The sequence below is a fragment of the Podarcis melisellensis genome (assembly GCF_964234715.1).
Source record: "Podarcis melisellensis genome assembly, chromosome: 1".
NCBI classification, from domain to species: domain Eukaryota; kingdom Metazoa; phylum Chordata; class Lepidosauria; order Squamata; family Lacertidae; genus Podarcis; species Podarcis melisellensis.
The window spans coordinates 21,122,627-21,144,683 of NC_138528.1; the positions used below are offsets into that span (position 1 = coordinate 21,122,627).

General features: G+C 44.0%; 1 protein-coding gene and 1 long non-coding RNA gene across 2 annotated transcripts in view; one reads left to right on the forward strand and one right to left on the reverse strand.

Annotated features, from left to right (window-relative positions):
- The window catches only part of LOC309372919, a 161,818-nt gene that overhangs the window by 114,203 nt on the left and 25,558 nt on the right, over positions 1–22,057 (forward strand). The gene's annotated exons all lie outside the window — the stretch shown is intronic.
- LOC309370712 (cytochrome P450 2C19-like) lies at positions 11,937–20,834 on the reverse strand. Its single transcript, XM_081912765.1, has 9 exons — positions 20,610–20,834; positions 18,750–18,912; positions 17,614–17,763; positions 16,690–16,850; positions 15,122–15,298; positions 14,619–14,760; positions 13,605–13,792; positions 12,540–12,681; positions 11,937–12,198 (listed from the first exon to the last, which is right to left on the reverse strand). Exons 1-9 carry the CDS (start codon positions 20,790–20,792, stop codon positions 12,017–12,019), a joined length of 1,488 nt encoding a protein of 495 aa, XP_081768891.1. The 5' UTR covers positions 20,793–20,834; the 3' UTR covers positions 11,937–12,016.

Sequence of the window (22,057 nt, forward strand, 5' to 3'; positions counted from 1 at the left end):
TCAAACTGTCTTGTCAGTTCAGTTTGCATAAACCTATTTGAACTTGTGGTTCAGTTCATAAACGTCAAAGCCCAACCCCCCCCCTCTCCTCTCTGACAAGAGGTACTTGCCCTCGGAAATTCGTCCGCCCTCTCAGAATCACTCCCCCCTGACCCCCCTTGTCTTCTCTCTCTTCTGAAGACGAACAACTGCTAATCAAAGGAGGTCTCTCCCGATAACTTCCCATTCCCTCCTCCTTCTCTGTCTCCAGTTCCCTAACAGAACAAACCTCCAGAACGAATTAAGTTCTTAACCCAAGGTACCACTGTATATTGAATTCTTCCCTGCTTTGCACCATAAGGTCCCATGGCAGGTTACAGCAATCTAAAATATCAATATTAAGCAGTATAGTGTAGGTGTACTCTCATTTTGAATCAAGAAAATCACCATTTTATAGTTCAAATTGGGAAAAATAAATGCAGTAAATGGACCAAAGGCTGCCATCAGGGATAGCAACGGAACTGCCGCTTGACCACGCTGAGAAGAAATTAAATATTTTAATTTTTTTTGTTTCTTCTCCCGTTAGATTCACAAAATGTTTAGGGGTATGTGTACCCCTGCGTCCCTCCAGAAAAAAGCACTGTACAGTGGTACCTTGGGTTACAGACACTTCAGGTTACAGACTCTGCTAACCCAGAAATATTACCTTGGGTTAAGAAGTTTGCTTCAGGATGAGAACAGAAATCGTGCTCCAGCAGCGTGGCAGCAGCAGAAGGCCCCATTAGCTAAAGTGATGCTTCAGTTTAAGAATAGTTTCAGGTTAAGAACGGAGCTCCAGAACGAATTAAGTACTTAACCTGAGGTACCACTGTTGTTTTTGTTGTTGTTTAGTCGTGTCCGACTCTTCGTGACCCCATGGACCAGAGCACACCAGGCACTCCTGTCTTCCATTGCCTCCCGCAGTTTGGTCAGGCTTATGTTTGTAGCTTCGAGAACACTGTCCAACCATCTCGTCCTCTGTCATCCCCTTCTCCTTGTGCCCTCCATCTTTCCCAACATCAGGGTCTTTTCCAGGGAGTCTTCTCTTCTCATGAGGTGGCCAAAGTATTGGAGCCTCAACTTCACAATATGTCCTTCCAGTGAGCACTCAGGGCTGATTTCCTTAAGAATGGATAGGTTTGATCTTCTTGCAGTCTATGGGACTCTCAAGAGTCTCCTCCAGCACCATAATTCAAAAGCATCAATTCTTCGGCAATCAGCCTTCTTGATGGTCCAGCTCTCATTTCCATACATCACTACTGGGAAAACCATGGCTTTAACTATACGGACCTTTGTTGGCAAGGTGATGTCTCTGCTTTTTAAGATGCTGTCTAGGTTTGCCATCGCCTTTCTCCCAAGGAGCAGGCGTCTTTTAATTTCGTGACTGCTGTCACCATCTGCAGTGATCATGGAGCCCAAGAAAGTAAAATCTCTCACTGCCTCCATTTCTTCCCCTTCTATTTGCCAGGAGGTGATGAGACCAGTGGCCATGATCTTCGTTTTTTTGATGTTGAGCTTCAGACCATATTTTGCACTCTCCTCTTTCACCCTCATTAAAAGGTTCTTTAATTCCTCCTCATTTTCTGCCATCAAGGTTGTGTCATCTGCATATCTGAGGTTGTTGACATTTCTTCCGGTGATCTTAATTCCGGCTTGGGATTCATCGAGTCCAGCCTTTCGCATGATGAATTCTGTACATAAGTTAAATAACCAGGGAGACAATATACAGACAAATATCAAGACTGCTTTAGTATTGATGTTCACTTGCAGCTTCTCTAAAATGTTAATTATATTTCTCGTGTTGTCAGACAAGTGTCTACGCGGGAGAAAGCCAGCTTGGTCTTTATGTATCTCCTCAACTAAAACTTTTTTCAGTCTTTTAGCCAATATATCAGCAAAAATTTTGTAATCCACGTTAAGCAGGGATATGGGGTGGTAGCCCTTAAGTTGCATTTTTTCAGACTCAGTTTTTGGTATAAGTGTAATGTAAGCTTCCTTCCACAACTCTGGCACTTTTTCCCCCTCCAAAATTTCATTGCAGACCTCCTTTAGTGGTTGAATTAACCAGTCTTTCAAAGATTTAGAATATTTTGAGGTTAAACCGTCCGGTCCTGGAGATTTGCCCAACTGCATATTCTGGATGGCACCTTCCCCCTCCTGTTCTGTTATTTTATAATTCAACATTAATTTATTTTCCTGAGAGATTTTTTGTAATCCATTTGTTCTTAAAAACTGGTCTATATCAGTCTCTTTCTGTGGCCCTTGTGTGTATAGTTGTTTGAAGTATCTCTGGAAGCACTTTCTAATCTCCACTGGATTCTGTATATTCTTTCCTTCCACTTCCAAATTTGTAATGGTATTAAGTTTTTCTCTTTTTTTCATCTGCCAGGCTAGCAGTTTCCCACATTTATTAGCCGATTCAAATGTCTTTTGTCTCATCTGCTTGATTTTCCATTCTATTTCCTGATTTATCATTTTCATATATTGTACTTGATATAGCTTTATTTCTCTCAGAATCTCTTGCAACTTTGGTTTCGCTCTTAATTTCTTCTCACCTTTTATTTTCTCCAAAATTTTATCTTTTTTTCTCATTTTGAGTTCTCTTCTTTATTGCATTCTGTTGAATCAGAAACCCTCTCATAACCGCTTTGCTTGCGTCCCAGATTACTCTTTTTTCAACCGTAGTATTCATGTTTATCTCAAAGTAGTCTCTCAAGATTTTTTGGGCCTTCTTGATGACTTCTGCGTCTCTAAACAAGGTGTCATTCATCCTCCATCTAAAGGAACCAATTGGTGTTAATTTCATCTCCATTCTCACAGCATTATGGTTGGAGCAAGTTTTAGGGCAAATTTCCGCTTTCCAAATTTTGGGAGCCAATCCTCTAGTTATCCAGATTTGGTCAATTCTTGTCCATGTCATTTTGGCTTCAGAGAAGAAGGTTCCCTCTCTGCCCAAGGGGTTCTTAGTTCTTCAAGTGTCAATTAAGTCCATGTTGTCAGTCATGTCAAAAAAAGTTTTTGGTAGTCTGCCATCTTTAGTAACTACCTGTCTTTGTGACTTATCCATATTTGTGGACACCACTCTGTTCATATCTCCCATCATAATAATGTTATACTCCATATAGTCCAGCAATGTCTCATGCAACTTCTTAAAAAATTCAGATTTCCCCTCATTTGGTGCATAAACTCCTACTATCAAGAATTTCTCTCCTTGAATTTGTATTTCAATTGCCACAAATCTTCCTTGGTCGTCTTTAAAGATAAATTTCGGTGATAGGCTTTCTTTAGCATAGATTACAACTCCTCTCTTTTTAACTTTGTCTGACGAAATAAACTCTTGGCCCAATCTTTTGTTGATCAATACTTTCCTGTGTAGCCTTATCACATGAGTTTCCTGTAAGCAAATCAAGTCCAATTGTTCCTTTTTCAATAAATGAAAAACCTTTTTCCTTTTCTCCGGGGAGTTAAAACCGTGGATGTTCCAACTTAATAGTTGCAGAGACATGGTGTAGTTATTTTGCTTTTCCTCCAACTGCTCCAAGTAATTGTTCTTCTTCTGTCGGTGGTGTCTCTTTCTCTGGTTTGTCCAATCCCAAAGGTAGTGATACTAAGTCTAGTGTTCCTGGTTTTAGTGCTCTTGGCTCTTCTTCTTCTTCAGCTTCTTTTTGTAGGTCTTCTCCGTGCTCTCTCAAAAAATTTTCTTTGTCTTCCACTGATCTTATTTTGATTTTTTTCCCTTTAAAGGTAAAGGAAAGGCCTTGGGGAAACTCCCACCTAAAAACAATTCTGTTTCTTCTCAGCAGGGCCACCAGGTCTCCGTAGTTAGCCCTAAGATCCAATAAATATTTCGGAATATCCTTGAAAATCTCTACTCTTGATTCTTGTATCTCCAAAGTCTGCTGGAAATGCAGACTCAATATTTTATCTCTCTCTTCTTTCGTTTGGAAGATAATCAAACAGTCTCTCACCCTGTTCTTTCTCCCTCCTCTTCCAAGTCTAAAAGCACTTACTATCTTAAAGTCTTGCTTATCATCCAGGTTCCAAAAGTCTGCAAATTCCTGTGTAAGAAAGCCACTTAAGCTGTCTTTTTCAAGTTCAGGTACTGCCCTGATCCTCAAATTAGTCTGTTTTTCCTTAAGTTCAATCATGGACAAACGCGCCCGGTGGTCCTCGAGCTGTTTACATATCGGTGTTATTTTTTCCTCTACAGCCGAAGCTTTTTCCTTTGCTTCCTCAGCTGCCTTTTGATTCGAAGTAGATTCTTGCAGCAGTCTTTCAATGGATCCTGTGTTTGAGTTCACCTTCTGCCCCAAGTTGTTGATGCTAGTAGTATTTTGGTCAATTTTAGTTGTTGTTGCTTCAGTAACTTGTTTGCTTAATTTTTCCAAGGTTTCATAAATTTTACTTAATACTGAAGTAAATCCCTCTTCAGATGCCATTCCTTTAGATTCAGCTTGTGCAGGATCTTCTCCTTGTGGTACTGAGGGGCCAGATGCAGATGCTCTGCGCTGCTGCGATACTACGCTGGTCTGCTGCAGTCTAACCTTACCCGATCTTGTTGTCTTTTCCTGAGGCAAGTTTGCCATAACACTTTATCTGAGGATCAAGGTCAGTCCCACGGCCAGAGCTTGTTTTGCAGTGGAAATTTCCCTGGCCAGTTAGAAGTGGAAAATTCCCTAACTAGTTGTAGCAGTTTCAGTATTCCTCTAGGGGGACACAGTAACAGTCAATGATATTGCAACAAAGTATCTTTTCCAACTTTCCAATGACCCCTTCTACCAAATAAGCAACAGTTTCAAATCCAAAGAAGCCCTTCAGAATAAAAGTATCTCTCTTGCGGAGTTAGCTGTCAAAAGGTTACATTGTCCATTAACAGTGCGACTCTCGGTACAGCAATTTTATTAATCCTGGCAGTCCGTTCCCAAGGATTAAGTGGTGGTCTTTGTTCCCTTTTCTCTCCTTTTTTTTTTGCAGGCAAAGAATACTTTCCCCTCTTCCCTCCCCTCTCCTGCAATTCAGTGAGGGAGTTCTTTTAATCTGACGTTAGGATTTAAGTCTTTTTAACACAACTCTCCAGGTCTTAGCTTAAACAGTCTTTGCTTTAATCTGTGTACAGAAAACGGAAGGTGGACTTCCTGTTTACACCTTCCCGCTTCAGTGCCAAATTAATCCTTTTTTTCTTCAAAGTCCCCGATCTTTGAACTTGACCTACTCACGGGTTGTTGTTTATTAGCCGAATTGTCACAGGAAAAAGGTCAGCGCTCTCCGGCAACAGCTGTGTGGCTTCACTCCACGGAAGAAACAATTGACTCTCAGCACTGCGCCAGACTCCCCGTTTCGCTCTGGAGCCCCTTATGGGGTTCCCTCGCAGATAGGGGGCGCTAAGGTTGCCCGCCGAGTCCCATGGTCACAGGCTTCTCCCGCCTGTGATTTTCGAAGGGGTCCCCGCGTCGCCGTAGCGGCAAGACCCGATTTCCGCGGAGCTACTCCCTCAGAGCTAGAGGGAATCCGCAATTGCCGATGGTGCCGCCTCCGGAAGTCGCAATTTACAGTTTGTATCATGCTTCTGGTAATATGAAATTTGCCAGTTGCTGGTATGTAAATCCTGTATGCCCCCTGCTGGTAGCCCACTAATTTTCCCTGGACACTACGTTCACCCAATTTCTGCTTAGCGGGATAATGCATAATTACATTTGAACCCCAAATGCATAGGTATTTCAGATTAGGGCGTTTTTTAAACAACTTCTCATAGGGACGCAGGTGGCGCTGTTGGTTAAAGCCTCAGTGTCTAGGACTTGCCGATCGAAAGGTCAGCGGTTCAAATCCCTGCGGCGGGGTGCGCTCCCGCTGCTCGGTCCCAGCGCCTGCCAACCTAGCAGTTCGAAAGCACCTCCGGGTGCAAGTAGATAAATAGGGACCGCTTACCAGCAGGAAGGTAAATGGCGTTTCCGTGTGCGGCTCTGGCTCGCTAGATGCAGCTTTGACAGCGCTGGCCCCTGGCCTCTTAAGTGAGATGGGCGCACAACCCCAGAGTCTGTCAAGACTGGCCCGTACGGGCAGGGGTACCTTTACCTTTACCTTTACCTCATAGGGAGTGACATCTAAACCAGAATGATAACTGCAATTTTTAACATAACAAAAGGCATGGAGCGCTTCAGCCCAAAAATCTTTGGGCAGATTAGCAACGTGCAGATAAGTTTTAACCCCTGCATGCAGGTCACACTGCACAACTTCAACAAGCCCATTTTGCCAGGGACTTCAGGGGCAAGATAACTCATGAGTAGTCCCCTGCAATTCTCAAAATCCTCAGAAACAAATTCCCCGCCCCGGTCAGAAAACAGGTTCTTAATAGATTTGTTAAAGTGCATTTACCCAGTTGCAAAAAACTTTGTACTCCTCAAATGCTTGTGACTTTTCAGCTATTGCATAAGTCCAACAATATCTACTATACTGGTCTATTAGAGTGAGCCAGTACTTAGAACCTCCTAATGATGGTGGCCCAACTAAATCACAATGTACACGCTCAAATGGCTCAGTTACTTTCCTATCTGAGCACCTACCCTTGCGTGCAACCTTAATCTTATTCTTGCAACAGAATAGACATTGCATATAGAATTTACATGGTTTTAAGTTGAGGCCATTAACAATATTCTTTGTCTTAATTACATCAGCAAAATTCAGATGTCCTAAAAGTCTGTGTGCCTCATGGACACACCCAGAATGTGGCCTCACATTCCTCAACCCCTGGCTTGACTGTGCTGCTCTGCAATTTATAGGCAATTGGGAGTAGGTGCGAAAATACAGTCTATATAAACCATCAGAGTCCCGGGCATACAATAGACGTTTGTTCCCATCGAAAAACTCACACATTGACTTTAAGAAACGCACAGTTATGCCTTGACAAGCAAAACACCTTACTGACAATAAATTGTCCACTGACAGGCAGTAAATGCAGTTCGCTATTGTAATGTTTAAAGAGTCAAGTTTAACAGTACCCCTGCCAAGCGACTGCAAGACTTGTGAATTGGCTAAATGTACATTACCAATTTCCTCTTGGAAAGACTTTGATCATTGCAAATGTGCTGGGATGCACCTGAGTCCACAATAAAAGAATTCCACTTGGCACCTTTAATTCTTTTACGATCTGTTGTCGGAGGGTGAAAAGCTCACGGCTTGTTTCTGTCTTTACGATACGATGTTGGCTGCTGGGCTGACGAGAGTGATTGATGAACAGAAACAGACTTGGGAATACTTTGCTTTCTTTTGGATCTGCAGTCCTTTGCAAAATGTCCTTGCTTATTGCAGAACCAACAACGCTTGGCAGCTTTAAATGCAGTTGTGTCACAAGTTTGCATATGGTGTTCCTCATTCTTTCTGGAAATAGGAGTGCTTATGGCACAAGCCTCCCTTCTAGCCAACTCGCCCTTAATCTTGTCGTTACCCCTTCCACAGTTAATTGTGCTGGTAGAACAGCAGATATCTGGCTAGCTATATCATCAAAGTCCTTGTTAAGGGAACAAAGAATGATAAAAACATACTGAATATCAGGTATCTCCATGTCCCTTTGAATTAATTCGCAGCATATTGCCTCCAGACGTCTCAGGTGTGCTGCCAAATCACCACCAGGCTGCAACTTCGTCTGGTACAGCTGCTTGAAAAACATCAATGCAGATGCTGACTTTTCTAATATACACTGCTGCAAGACTGTCCCACATTTCTTTGGCAGTTTTCTTATTCCTTATATAGACTACTTGCTGGTTGCTGACTGCCAAATTAATTATTGCCCTGGCTTTTGCATGTCCTTTTGACCAAGCATTAGTTACAGGGTCAGGAGGGTCATCAGTTACATAGGTCCATACTTCTCTAGAGGTCAAAAGCGCCTTCATCTGAAAAGACCATAAACTATAGTTCTCATCTGTCAGCTGTGGGAAGACCAGAGCCTTCTCAGCTTCAGGAACCCTGTCAACCATTCTGGAACTCTTCCAGACCCACAGAAACTAGACTAACAGGAGAAGGAGTTTTCAAACCTTTCTCAGAGTCCAAAAATATGCAGTCATCCACTCAGCAGCTGGGCCCATAACCAAGGATGTTGGCTATTTACAGTATAGTACCGCTGCAGAGAGCTAGCTGGGGAGACCATGCATTAAAAAGGGACTCAAAAACAACTTAAACAAGGTTTTAATAACAAAAACAAAAACTCCCTTTACACTAAATACATCAACAACACTGTCCTTCCAGTGAGCGCTCAGAGTTCTCTTATGTTCTCTCTCCCAGGGCCAGGTGAGACTGCCAGAATCTTCTGAGAGCAGCCATTCAAACCACCCTAAAAAGCAACCTACTGCGCAGGCTCCTGCAGCTATCTCTTGGAAGAGAAGGGGAACAATAACTGCCACACCTTACTCTAAACAAAAAAAATTCCTTCCAGTAGCACCTTAAAGACCAACTAAGTTAGTTCTTGGTATGAGCTTTCGTGTGCATGCACACTTCTTCACATACACAGAAGAAGAATCTAAAGAAGTGTGCATGCACACGAAAGCTCATACCAAGAACTAACTTAGTTGGTCTTTAAGGTGCTACTGGAAGGAATTTTTTTTGTTTTGACTACGGCAGACCAACACGGCTACCTATCTGTAACACCTTACTCTAGTAAGTGAAGGTGTGTTGGATTGCTACTAATACAATGAATGGCAGTAGCTTGAGTTACATTAGAAACAAAGGCTAAGCTCCGAAGTGCATAAGCAATGCCTGGTAGAAACTAGAAGGAGCTTAGGATTTCAGAGGGTGAAGGTATCAGTGGTATCAGTGGCATGCAAAGCAACTCTTTCCTCCTGAAGCCTTGCAGATTAAGAATAAATTATGCAAAGCAAATGTAGTTTACTGCATTAGGAATTCTTTTTATTTTACTGAATACAGCTGCAGTAATGTTTGGTTGTAAAGCAGTTTATAAATCTGCAAATAAAATTGCTATACTTGCATAATCTTTACAAGTGACAGCATTCACTTTGTCATAGTATTCTTTATTTAGCTCTGGGAGGGTGAAGTACATCTATAAAGCCATTCCATTTCACAAAGAGGTAAAAAAATACATACATCTGGATGTGCTCTTATTCTCCAGAAGAAGTGGAGCAGTGGTTTTCTATGCAAGTGAAATCAGCACACTTCTTCAAACTTTGGTTTGTAGAGGACCTTCAGAAGTTTCAATGGGGACAGAGGACAAGCATTTCAAGCCCTGAATTCTTCTCCAGCTTGAATTAAAATCAGAGACAAGTTCCTTCCTCTTACCCCTTCCATTCAGTGCAATGGAGAAACATTACTTCACTACTTTGAATAGGAGCATAATTGAGAGGGTGCAGGAACCAAAAAGAAAAATTCTGAAGACAGAAGAGGAAGACCATTCTTCCTTGGTTAACTTCATAGGTGGACTTCCCCTCACCAATTTTGCCCATGCTGCCTCTGAATTTGTACTAGGGAAACATTTTTTCTGTTACGCTGAATGGGAGTAGGGCTGACGGAAGGCTGAGAGGAAAGATATTCTGACAATTCTTTGAAAGTTTCCCCTCTCCAACTCCTCCCTTCAGTCCTCCCTTGGAGAATATTCAGGGAAATGACACTGGAAATGACACAGGGTTCCCGGACGTTTGACGATCTATTGATCCCTGCGCCACCACTGTGCTCGCTTCCCCGCTGCCACCAACCCGTTACTCTCGGGTACACACTGAGTCCAGACAGTTGTTAAAATTAAATCAAATAAACAAGTTTATTTTGTAAGCATTAACAAATATGGTTTCTCAGTTAATTTTCTTGTCAGTTTCTTAATCTTAGTTCATTTCCCATACTTACTCAGAAGTTCAGTTGCATCCAGTATTGCTATCTGTTCTTTAGAACATGGTTACCCTTAAAGGAATTATTGGCAAACATTTGTAAATGTCAAGTCTCATGGATGTTCTACTAGTTGAAAGGGGTAAAGATTTTAAAAGCTATTGATTTCTGCAGCACCCTCCAAAGATTTTCCTTCTTAGCTCAGGCTGAAAGTGAAAGACAGTTTGTTGCGTGGCAAGTTCCCTCCCACATAGAAAATGAAGACACAGGACACGTAATTAAGGTTAATGGGCGTAAATGGCCACAACTTTATTGATTACAGAATTGAAGGTATTGGCCTTAGGCATTGGCTCCTAACAACTACCCGGCATGGTGACCGGGAAGGGTTGAACACTAACCGTGGGGGTCCTGTTGAAGTACGCCAACTAGGACCCCACGGGTGTCACCGCTCGTGGGCGTGCCGGTGGCCCTTACCTTACTAGGTCTCGGACAAGGCAACGCCCCCGGAGTCCTCTACCAGACTACCCTTTTTCTTGGGGGAAGGTGATGGCATTTCCTTCCCCCCGTCCATTTGCATAACAATTGACCCCTGCCAATGCCTAACCGCCAACTACCGTGAAAGTTGTGACGTTTGCTACGAGGTAGGCGAAAAAACCAAAAGGCTGAAAATTTGCCAACTTGGAAAAATTCCTACCAGGCCCCTTGCGGCGACCAACCGAAGTCCATAGCAAGGTCAAATCTGCCTAATCTGAGGGTGGGTGGGATGGGAAAACCTCTCGGCTGCCGAGGAGTGAAGAGGGCGGTCCCGGGGCGTGCCTGGCCTTTAATACCATTAGGCCATGCCTCCCCAGCCCGCCGATTGGCGGGCAGGAGGAAAGGCACGCCCGGGGATTCCCTCAATCTCGCGGGGGGCTGAAATCCAGCCCCCACGCATGTGGGAGGGGCCAGCCCGCAACCCCCTCTCCTCCCCGAGGCTCGGAAATGGCTTTCTAGCACTGAGAGACTCCAAACTGAGCTTATTGGAATATCTTTCCAAATACAATTGTCTGCCTGTGCTTTATTATTAGCACTGACACATCTGCCAATCTCAGTGTACAGATCTATAGAAGGGTTACCAAAAAAGCTTATGTTGTCACTCAGTTAAACAACTTTGCTGTATCTCAGGTATGACATGCGAGGGAATGAAAAGGTCATCTCAGACAGGGGCCTTGACCCACCCAGCTTCTACAGCCTGCAGCACTTCAACCCACCAAGTCAAGGTTGGAGATTTTGCTGCTGGACTGCAGCTCCCATTATCTCCAGCCACCTAGCCAATGAAATGGGATTATGGGAGTTGTCCCAACTGAGCCCTCATGGCAAGAATGGGGAACCTGCAGCCCTTCAGATATTCCTGGACTCCAGCCCCCATCTGCCCCAGCCAACATCAGGGGTGATGGGCGCAAGAGTCCAACCACCGTTGTGGGTCACCAGTTCCTCAGTGGTTGACTCAGTTCCTTCCACTCTGATTGGCTTCATTTAGCGCAAAGAGTAACAAGACTGGTTCTCAGTGGCTAAAAAGCTTCCATCTCGGCAGATTTTGCCCATCACTCTCATACAGTGGCAGAGGAAGGGGGGGTACAGTCTGCCCCGGATGTCATCATTGAGGGTGTGTGTGACAAAATGAGTTTTAAAAAAATTGGGCTCACAATTTTTTTTGGAGTGACATGGTGGCTTAGGCACCTGCAAGTTTCGCGCTGCAATGTGGGATTTGTGTCTGCCTGCTGTCTCTCTCAGATGCCCTACAGCTGAGGGGGAGGCAGCGGAGAGGCTCCAAGCATTGGAGAGGCTTGCCCCACTCCCATGGGTCACTCAGCACACCCCTGGCTGCAGGACATGCCCCCGCACCAGTCACTCCAGCGGCTAGCTACGCCGCTGCACACATATGCATATGAAGGGGCAAGAAAGATAAGAATGGGATTTTTGTGTGTGACTAATTTCTAAATCCTGCTATTTGTCCATTGCAATAATGTCTTCAACGTGAAATAGTCTCTAGCAGGATCCCCTAAGTAACATTTCAACAAATAGTCAGGTAATAAGATATGTCTCCACACGTGAGGAGATATTGTGTTATGGGTTTTTTGAACAAAGATTTGCCAGGCTGCGACTTTTCCACATGTGCAGCCCTCCTGAGGCAGGCTTTTCAGCGAGGGACAATGCAGAGCTGATAGGGCCGAGGGCAGTTGCCTATGCTGCTCAACACCGGTGTGAGATCGATGTCCTTGGGGTCAATGTTGGACTTCAGAGTGAAGTTCTGTAATATGGTGGTCAAGAACAAGAAGATCTCCATACGGGCCAGACCTTCCCCCACACATATCCGCTTCCCTGCAAAAGAAACCCAAAGTGTAAGATGCATAACAACCACTTTGGCTGTTACGGAGAAAATAACAATCATGCCAAAGGAGCAAAGGTGCTGCTCCAGAACAGCTCCTGGGAGAGTCACTCTTTCCACCATTTCTTTTGCTTCAGCTTCCCACAGAAAAGGTGCAAGGAGTTCTGATGGACCCAGAAGCCTCTGCCCCTCCCTCACAAACTGGGAGCCCTTCCAGTTTAGGATGCAGGAAGAAGAAGGTTCCCCCTCATTGCCCCAACACCAGCTGATTAGGGAGACGGGAAAGACCTGAGTTGGCCAAGACTGCAGCCTACTGGGGAAGCAGAGATCTTACCTGCTGAGAAAGGCATGAAATAGTCGCTCTTCCTGAAGGTGCCATCTTTGTGCAAGAAATGTCCTGGGTCAAATTCTTTGGGGTTTGGAAATTCTTTGCTGTCATGTAGCACAGACGTCAGAATAGGATATATGGTAGTGCCCTGCAGAGAGTGCAAAGAAATGGGCTGGATGGCCATGACACCCAACAAAAGCATAAAATTGACTCTCACAAAGGAATGGTGTGGGAAGGCACTAACAGGAAGGAAGGTATTTTGTTGATACAGAGAAGAATGGGGCAGCTTCAGAAGACAATATGGTGTTTAAAATGAAGTCCAGGCCTGAAGATGCCCAGCTACACTTTAGGAGTTGGGCTAAACTACTTCCCCTTGCCTTGATGTATGGAAGTGAGAGCTGGACCATAAAGAAGGCTGATCGCCGAAGAATTGATGCTTTTGAATTATGGTGCTGGAGGAGACTCTTGAGAGTCCCATGGACTGCAAGAAAATCAAACGTATCCATTCTTAAGGAAATGAGCCCTGAGTGCTCACTGGAAGGACAGATCCTGAAGCTGAGGCTCCAATACTTTGGCCACCTCATGAGAAGAGAAGACTCCCTGCAAAAGACCCTGATGTTGGGAAAGATGGAGGGCACAAGGAGAAGGGGACGACAGAGGATGAGATGGTTGGATAGTGTTCTCGAAGCCACAAACATGAGTCTGACCAAATTGCGGGAGGCAGTGGAAGACAGGAGTGCCTGGCGTGCTGTGGTCCATGGGGTCATGAAGAGTCAGACACGACTAAATGACTAAACAACAACACTTCCCTTGCTTGTAGATAGGAAGAGAAGAAAAGCTCTGCTGGATCAGTCCAGTGGCCCCATCTGATCCAGCGTCCTGTTTTCATGGTGTCCAACCAAACGCCCATGGGAAGCCCTTCAGCATAATCTGAGCAAGACAGCACTCTCAGTTCCTCTGGTTTCCACCCACTGGTATTCAGAAGCATGCTGCCTCTCACCATGGAGGTAGAATATAGCCATCATGGCTAGCAGCCTACTATTACTACTTAGAGCCTTGAAAAGAGCTGACCTTTGGAATGACATATTGTCTGAACGGTGTGTCTTTGAGTACTGCATGAGGGACGCTCAGTGGGACAAGAGAGATGAACCTCTGGATCTCATGGATGACAGCATCTGTGTAAGGCATTGCCCCACGATCTGCCATGCAAGGACTTCGTGATCGGCCAATAACTCGGTCAATTTCTTCATGCACTTTCTCTGTAAAGGGAAGAATGAGGTTTAACGCCAGTGCAGGAAACATCATAGAAGCAATTGAAATTCCATGGGAGTGCCTGCCAGCCCCTGCACATTTTGGAGCTTTCAATTGTTTTCTGATACCAACTTTCTGTTGACTCATCACATTAACTCAGACAAATTATTGTAGCTCACCTTCAGTAATCCATCTGTAAACAGGGAAACATAGTATAATTGCAATTATTTATATATTAATTCAATTTCTATCCAAAAGGAGCGCAGAGGGACAAAAGCCTCCTCTTTTGGGAGGTTTTAGGAGCAAGTGATGGTCTAGCTTAGAGGGATTCCTATTGGAGGCACTGTCCTGCAGTGATTCTGATCCTGAGGGCCCTTTGGCCACTGGCCCTTGTGGTTGTGCCTTTGTGGGCTACCCTTCAGGCTGGCACAGAAAGTCCAGCTGGTGCAGGATGTGATGCCTTAGTCTAAAGGATCTGCACTGGCTGCCACTATACTACTGGGCCAAGTGCAAGTTGTTACTGTTTGCATATAAAATCCTGGGGTTTGCAATATGGTCAACTATAAGAGCTCATCCACACGTCTGTTTTTGCTGGGATTTCTAGGCACAGGTCTGTGGTTACTAGGCATGGATCTGAGCATTTGGTCCCCCCCCCCCCGTTTTCTCCAGGAAAGTCTTCTGTTTACTGCTGGTGTCAGTCAGTGATGATTAACATTCAGCGATGAACAGTGGGTTTTCCTGGGGAAAGTGGCAGAACAACCATCTTTTGGACCTGTGACACATAAATCTGGGAAAGAACAAGAATAATAAGTACTAATAATGCATCTGTTTTACCTTGTATCTCTGGGTATTTGAGGAGGATCATGAACCCGTATCGCAATGTGGTGCTGGTGGTCTCAGTTCCAGCCGCAAATAAGTCAACTGTGCTTATGGCCAAGTTTTCAATGGTGAAATGGGATGCACTATTACCTTTTTCCTGCAGAAACACACAACACAGTCAGTGGAGTCAACTCAATTGTTCTGAGTACAGCATAACAAGAATTTAGCAGCGCCACTGGGACCAGCTCCCTTCCCAAGACACAATATCTTATCTCAAGTCCTTTTACAGCTCATTCCTCTGGACATTCCTTGCCCATAGGGCTAATCATTAGGAAGAACGTCCCACTTACTGGAGGAAGAAGTCAGCAATGGGAAATGAATCTACTCCAATGGGGTGTGGGCAGGAATCTCTTTCCTTGCCATTCCCCACAAGAAGCTGGATGGAAGTCTGCTGGTTGGGAAGCTTCAGGAGTGGCAGGAGAACCCACGTGGAGAGTTCTGTGAGTTTTCATGATTACCTGATCCATTTTCATAAGGAAGCAGTCGATAAAATCCCGAGGTGAGCTGGGGTCCAGAGTGGGCTTGTGCTCTTCAACCTCCTCCAAAACAAACTCTCTGAGTGCCAAGTTGTTTTTCAGCACTTTGCGGTGGGGCCCAGGGATGCATTTCATCAAAGAAGGAAAGATGTTGTAGAGCTAGAAGAAACACCACAAGAGACCCGTTGGCACCAACCTCAGTCAGGGTTTGTCCACACTCGGGCTTCAGTATAATGTTGGCCACTGTTGCCTTGTGTTCATGTCAACTCTGTGATCCACACACCAGCATTTTCACTACCAATGCTTCCCAAATCTATGGTCTGAACGAAGACCTTGGATTCTTATCTCATTATGCATGACAAAGCCATTTTTCACCTTCTCACCCCTTGCTTTTTCCTGTAAGACCTATTGCAGTCGTTAAGAGTCGTCAACAGGCTCATCACAGCTATCTGCCAATCACCCATTCCCACCACCCTTCTGAGTAATACCCCTCCCCACCTTCTCACTATATAGAAGGGTCTGGTAACTTCTGTTTCAGTGTATCTGAAGAAGTGTGCATGCACACGAAAGCTCATACCAAGAACTAACTTAGTTGGTCTTTAAGGTGCTACTGGAAGGATTTTTTTTTTGTTTTTCCAAATCTATGTAGATGTTCCCAATCAGTTGTCTTATATCATTATTTTTTTAATATTGTTTATTGAATTTATACCCACAGGTCCCAGGGTGGTTCACAGGCTAAAATCAAAATATAGAACCACAAAATGCATAATCAAAATAAAAACAACAACCCAATTAACTCCCCCCAATCCACATGTTAAAAGGTATATACTGAATGAGACCATTGGTCTCTCAAGGTCAGTAGTGCCTATGCAGCAGCTCTGCTGGGTTTCATTCAGGAGTCCCATCCCTAACCAGGGATGCTACTAGGGATTGACTCTGGGACCCTATATAAACAAGCCAAATGCTCTAAAACCGAGCTATGGGATTACATACATATCTCTAAATGTAGTCCCATATGTTTCTCCTACTGAAACCAGTCTGTGCACACATCCCTGGCTTAAAATTCAACAAGGCACAACTTTTCATAAGAAATGGCAGGTTAGATATCGATTGTGACTAACATCATGTATTCACACCTTCTCAAACCATTAGTGGAAGCACATTGGATGCAGAGGCAATGGCAATGTATATACATTCCAAGTGATTAGTTCCGGCTACAGTATTGAGCCTGTGGGTTTTACTCGTTAAGCTTTACTTCCTAATCCGCCAGGCTGCTGTTGAGTTAAGTCAAGCCTTGGTTATTAGACCCAGGTATTGGTATTGGCTCTCCAAATTAAAAACATAAGAAGAGCCTATTGAATCAGGCCAGTGGCCCATTGTGCTGTCACAGTGGCTAACCAGTTGCTCATGGCAAACCTGCAACTAGGACATTAACAGAAATATTAAGAGGCAGAGGCAGTATGGGTCATGAGAAGCCTGGAAGAAAGACATTTAAACAGCAGGAAAATTTAGACTTTGTGGGAAAGGGCCTTTAAAAAGATGGCACCTACCTGTCCCCAAGAAGAGCTTAAAACCTGAAAGTTTTCATTCATTAAGCTCATCATGGATAGGAACTTCTTGTCATTATAATCGTATCGTTTCCCAAAGACAATTGCACAAATGACATTGGAGAGAGCGCAACTGAGCAAGTAGGTTGGATCCAAGGGCTTCTCTGGAAGGATAACAAAAAAATAATTATACAACCCCACTACAGGTTTTAGGCAATAATCTAGTCTGGAATTTCTGAGCTGTCATTTCCTGGCTCCTGGCCTCAGTGTTCAGACAGGGAGCTGCCTTTCTCACAACAATTCTGGAGGCATGGGCATCTTCAGTGGCTATGAGTGGTTTCTTCCAAGGACTTTCCAAGGTGCTTTCTTCCAGCTTCAGCCAATATATCCTTAGATAGGAAAGAGTGACCACAGTGCTGCAGGCCTGGGTGAACTCTAGACTAAAACTAGGGAATCTAAAGCACTTCAGATGCTGCTAGACTCTAACTTCTGGACCACTGATGACTGTTGGGGCTGAAAGCAGCTGGAAATCAACAATATCTGTGGAGCACTCTGCTTCAGGTTAAGAACTTAGCTTCAGGATGAGAACAGAAATTGTGCTCTGGCAGTGCGGCGGCAGCGGGAGGCCCCATTAGCTAAAGTGGTGCTTAAGAAAAGTTTCTGGTTAAGTACGGACCCCCGGAGCGAATTAAGTACTTAACCTGAGGTACCACTGTATTTCACAAGTGTTTTTAGGTAATTTATTTCATTCAGTGTTGGTCACTAGTTCTGTGATTTTAATTTTTTAATGATTTCCTTGTACCTACCATGATATTTCTTTATGAGTTGGTGGTTAATAATCTGTTGTAATGTACCCCAGAATCTGTTGTGATGTTTAAGGGGGTCTGCTTGATAAGCCTATGTGGATGAGGGGCAGTGGCTACCCACCCTGCGTGTCCTGGAACTTTTCTAGCAGGAACCGTGCTTCCTCCTGGATCCTCTCCTCAATACTTTTCTTTCCCATGCCAAAGTTGCGCAGGGTGGTAAGGGCAAAACGTCGGAGCTGCTTCCACACCTCCCCATTGCTGAATATAATTCCTGGAAAGCACAAGAGGAAATGGGCATAAAGGAGATTGATGGACTGAAAGCGAGAGCAGAAGAAGCAGGTTGGAAGAGCAGGAGGCTCTTATTCTTGGCTCCAGACCACCTGGAGACTTGGTACTTTGGTGCCTCCTTATTCCATAATCAGTAGCTGGCCAGTCTTCTGATACATGCGCTTACTGTAAAATATATGTGTTTAATGTGCATAGAATGCTATGTTTGTGTGTGTGTTGTGTATGAAATGTAGTGGAGGTTTGCATTTGCAGAAAGTCCATTTTTGCAGCTAAAGCTTAAAAAGAGGTTTCAATGTTTCGATATTTATGTTAACTGATAATTCATCTCTTGGAGCCTGGGTCTCTCTCTGAAGCTGCCAGTATAATGAAGAAGCAATAGTTCTTGGACTATATTAACCAGAAAGAACTTAAAGGAAACTGGACTACATTGCTAGTTGTTTAAGTGCAAAGTGTTGATTTGTATTTATTTATTTTTTGGGTAACAAATTTAAAGATAGCTTGCAGTAACTATGAAACTCTTTCTTGGTGTGGATACTTTATTGATTCACAAAATCCAGGCCAGGGAATTCTGCTCAAATAACTCTCATACTTACTGCCCACACCAGAATTACCCCAGACCATTATTTTTAAAGACTAGAGACTCTTTCAATCCTTCTTTAATTTTTGATGCTTGCTCTAAACCAGAGGCGGAGCTAGCTGTAACCACCTTTCTCCGCTACTGCCCTAGATATTGCTTAAGTACTTTTATGAGATGGCTCATTTCTCTCTTAAATGGCAATGCCCAATATATAGCTCTGCCTTTAAAAGGCTGATAATTATCTATTTCTACTGTCCAGTGGAAACATTAATTAGGAAAGTTTATCTCAAGATGCAATGATTTGTCTTTGCAACCTTTTTTGCTTTATTTTCATGAATAGAGGGATTTTCCTGTGTCCCCCCCCCCTCCACTGGTCAACCAGCATAAAATACCTAATCCCTTGTTGACATCATCAGCTAATGGCAGGTGTCCCCTTGCAGCAAATTCATCTCCACGGTCGATCAGTGCTTCTTTCACTGCATCATAGCCATGCAGCACCACAACCCGTTCTGCACCAAAATACATTGTGAACACAGAGCCATACTTCTCACCAAACTGGAAAAAAGATAGAGAAGGACACACATCTAGGTGGGTTTGCGGGTCAGGAGAAAGTCATATAGCTGATGTAGAGCCCCGCTGACCCCAGACTCACTATGGGCATCTGAACCACATGACTCTTAATAACATACAGAAGAGTTCTGCAGCTAGATCAGGCCAAAGGCCAACTAGTCCACGACTGTTATCACAGTGGCCAACACAGGGAATCTCAAAAACAGGACTTGAGTGCAATAGCATGCTCCCCTCCTGCAGGGCCCTGGAACTGGTGGAGGTTCAGCATCATCGCTAGCAGCTATGGGTAGCTTTATCTTCAATGAACTTTGTCTGAACATTTCTTTTAAATCATCCAAGGTGGAGGCTATCATCGCTACTTCTTTGGGAGTGAATTCCACAGTTTCAATATGCACTGTATGAAGAACTAATATCTTGCATGTGTTGTTAATCTTCCAACACTCAGCTTTAATTGAAGACTCCAAGTTTTAGCATTACAGACCCTTCAAGTGTCCCTATTTTCCAGGGACATCCCTGATTTAGAGAAGCCATCCCAGTTTGATCACAGAATGTCCCCCCTTTTCCTTAGGATGTCCCTATTTTCACTGGAGAAATGTTGGAAGGTATAGAGTCATCCGACGCCTTCTGAAGGCAATCCTGAATAGAGAAGTGCTTTTTTGTTTAATTTTTAATGTTTTATTATTATTTTATATATGTTGGTAGCTGTCCAGAGTGGCTGGGGCAACCCAGTAAGGTGTGTGGGCGATAGTAAAATTATCATTATGGAATGGGATGTCCCTATTTTCATTGGAGAAATGTTGGAGGGTATGACATTATGAGAGGGGGGGTAAAAGTGTTTTCCCATCCACTTTCTCTAAATCATGAATATGATTATATGTTATATCTCACCTCACACTCATTTTTCTAAGGGAATTCTTAAAGTACCTTCCAACCAAGCACATTTTGGGGAAAATAAAGGAGCACGTTTTCAATATACAAGAAGACTATGAACTCCACACTGTCTAGCAGAGGCTAAAAATGTTCAGAGGCCAAAAATGCGCCAACCATCCATATGTGGAGGGAGAATTGGACCCGCTCCCGCCTCCTCAGTGGCGTAGCGTGGGGGGTGCAGGGGGGGCCGGCCACATCTGGGGGTTAGGGTTAGGGGGCTCAAATCCATGGGTTAGGGGGTGCAAATTACTTGCCTTGCCCCGGGTGCTGACAACCCACGCTACGCCACTGCGCCTCCTGTCTCTAATATAGTATGAAAATTGCATTATTGCTTTTTAAAGTTCTTTACTCATAAGGGGGCTTTATGGCTTTTATTTTAAGTGTTAGACAATAAAATGGGACCTGCTCAAAGTCCACCTCTTTTCTGTGGAGCCTTTGGGACAAGTCCCTGCTCCCCATCCCTCCTGATGTACCCAAGTGCAAGTCCGTGCCACTGAAATCACAGCGATTCTGCTATTCTTTTCCTCTGGTCTGGATGCCTCCCCTCCCTCTTTTGTCTCTCCTCTGTCAAAGTGCAGAGTCTGTTGCCTTATACTCTGCAAATGTGCCCTGCACCCAGATGGTACCATCTATAAATAAACAAACTGACAATGGATTGTCCCCTTCCAAAAGAGTCAGATGGATAGAGGCTTGCAAACAGGTAACGGTCATCAACAGACAGCTGTTGAGAAAGGTGCTCATCTTTGGCTTACCTCCTGAAGAACCTGGGCCAGGTTGTTGGTCTTCAGCTGCAGAGCGTTCCCTACGATGGGCAGTGGAGGTGGGCCAGGTGGCAGCTGCTTTGCATTCTCTGGCGTCCTGCTCCTGACTGCAAGAAAAACAAGGCAAGAGATACATATGATCATCAAAATGGTCACTGTCCCTAGAGGCTCCATGGCACCAGCTAACAGTGACTGAAATGACTCTAGATGAATTAATTTGCTTTCCAATTTTATATACTCTGAGGAGGTCACATATACATGGATTTTCACCAATAGGAATTCTAGGTTTCTCTGAGTAAATGAGATTAGCCATTAAGTAGATAAGATTGCAGAATCAAGAAATGAACTTTTCTGAACTTAAGTCTGTATCCTTTTTCTTCATTGATTAGTAAGGCAATGATAACGGCATTACTGTGCACAAGGTCTGTGATGTAAGGCAATCAGGGGTTCAGGTTTTTTTCTGCCAAACATGGTAATTGTCAGGCCTGACAGTAATGTAGCCTTGAGGCAAATGGTTCTGCTTCTAAGGTGCTTTCAGGACCAGGTTCCTGCAGGAGAGCTTCTTGTATAGTCTGAGTGCTTGGTTGGAGGTTTCTTGCACCTCAGATGCCCACAAATGTGAAATAAAATTGAAATAAACTTGAAGGCAGGTCCATAATGGAGCTCAGCCTCAGCAAAATACATCCCTGTTAGCAGACCTTGAAGCTTGGGTGAAGTAAACTGAGGTGTTTATGTACAGTTTCTGGATTTCTACAGCTTTATTCATGCAGGAACAGAATTATCTTGGCAAGAACGATTTACAGGATGAGTAGAGGTAAAAAGAGAGAGCAATAGCAGGCATCTTATGAGGAGAGAACAACAAAATGGTTCAGCTTTTATAGGTGGAGTTAACTTAGAAAAAGACTATGAGCAAATGCTGGCTTGCTTGCTACACAAACAGTGCTCTTGTGTGGTTTAAAGTAATACATGCATTAACTAGAGGTTGAGGAGAAGGAAGTTTATTTGCTTTCCCCCAACAATCCCATCTAGCACTACCCACTAATGTGGACAGGACACACCAAGATAGATTTTGGAGACATAAACCTGGAAGTGCTTTTGTATTGATAAGACACACCATCATCGAAACAATGTGCCCTAGAGAGGACAAAATCATGGTCACTAGAGTACATGCTGATACAGAACATTAATTTCTTTTTTTCAATTGAACTTGTGGTTCAGTTCATAAACCAAAGTGCACCAGGTGTTCTTGCCAACAACTGTTGCTGCTCTGTGTGTTTTGAGTCAATCTCCTGTCAGTGCAGATCACAGAAGTTCAGCCCATTCTAGCCACAGCTGGGACACTTTATGGTTGCTCTGCAGAAAGAGGCCAACTCAGTTCACCAGAGTTCAGATTGCATAAACAGTTTATTTGCCAGAGCAACTGGTGAGGCGGTAAAGCT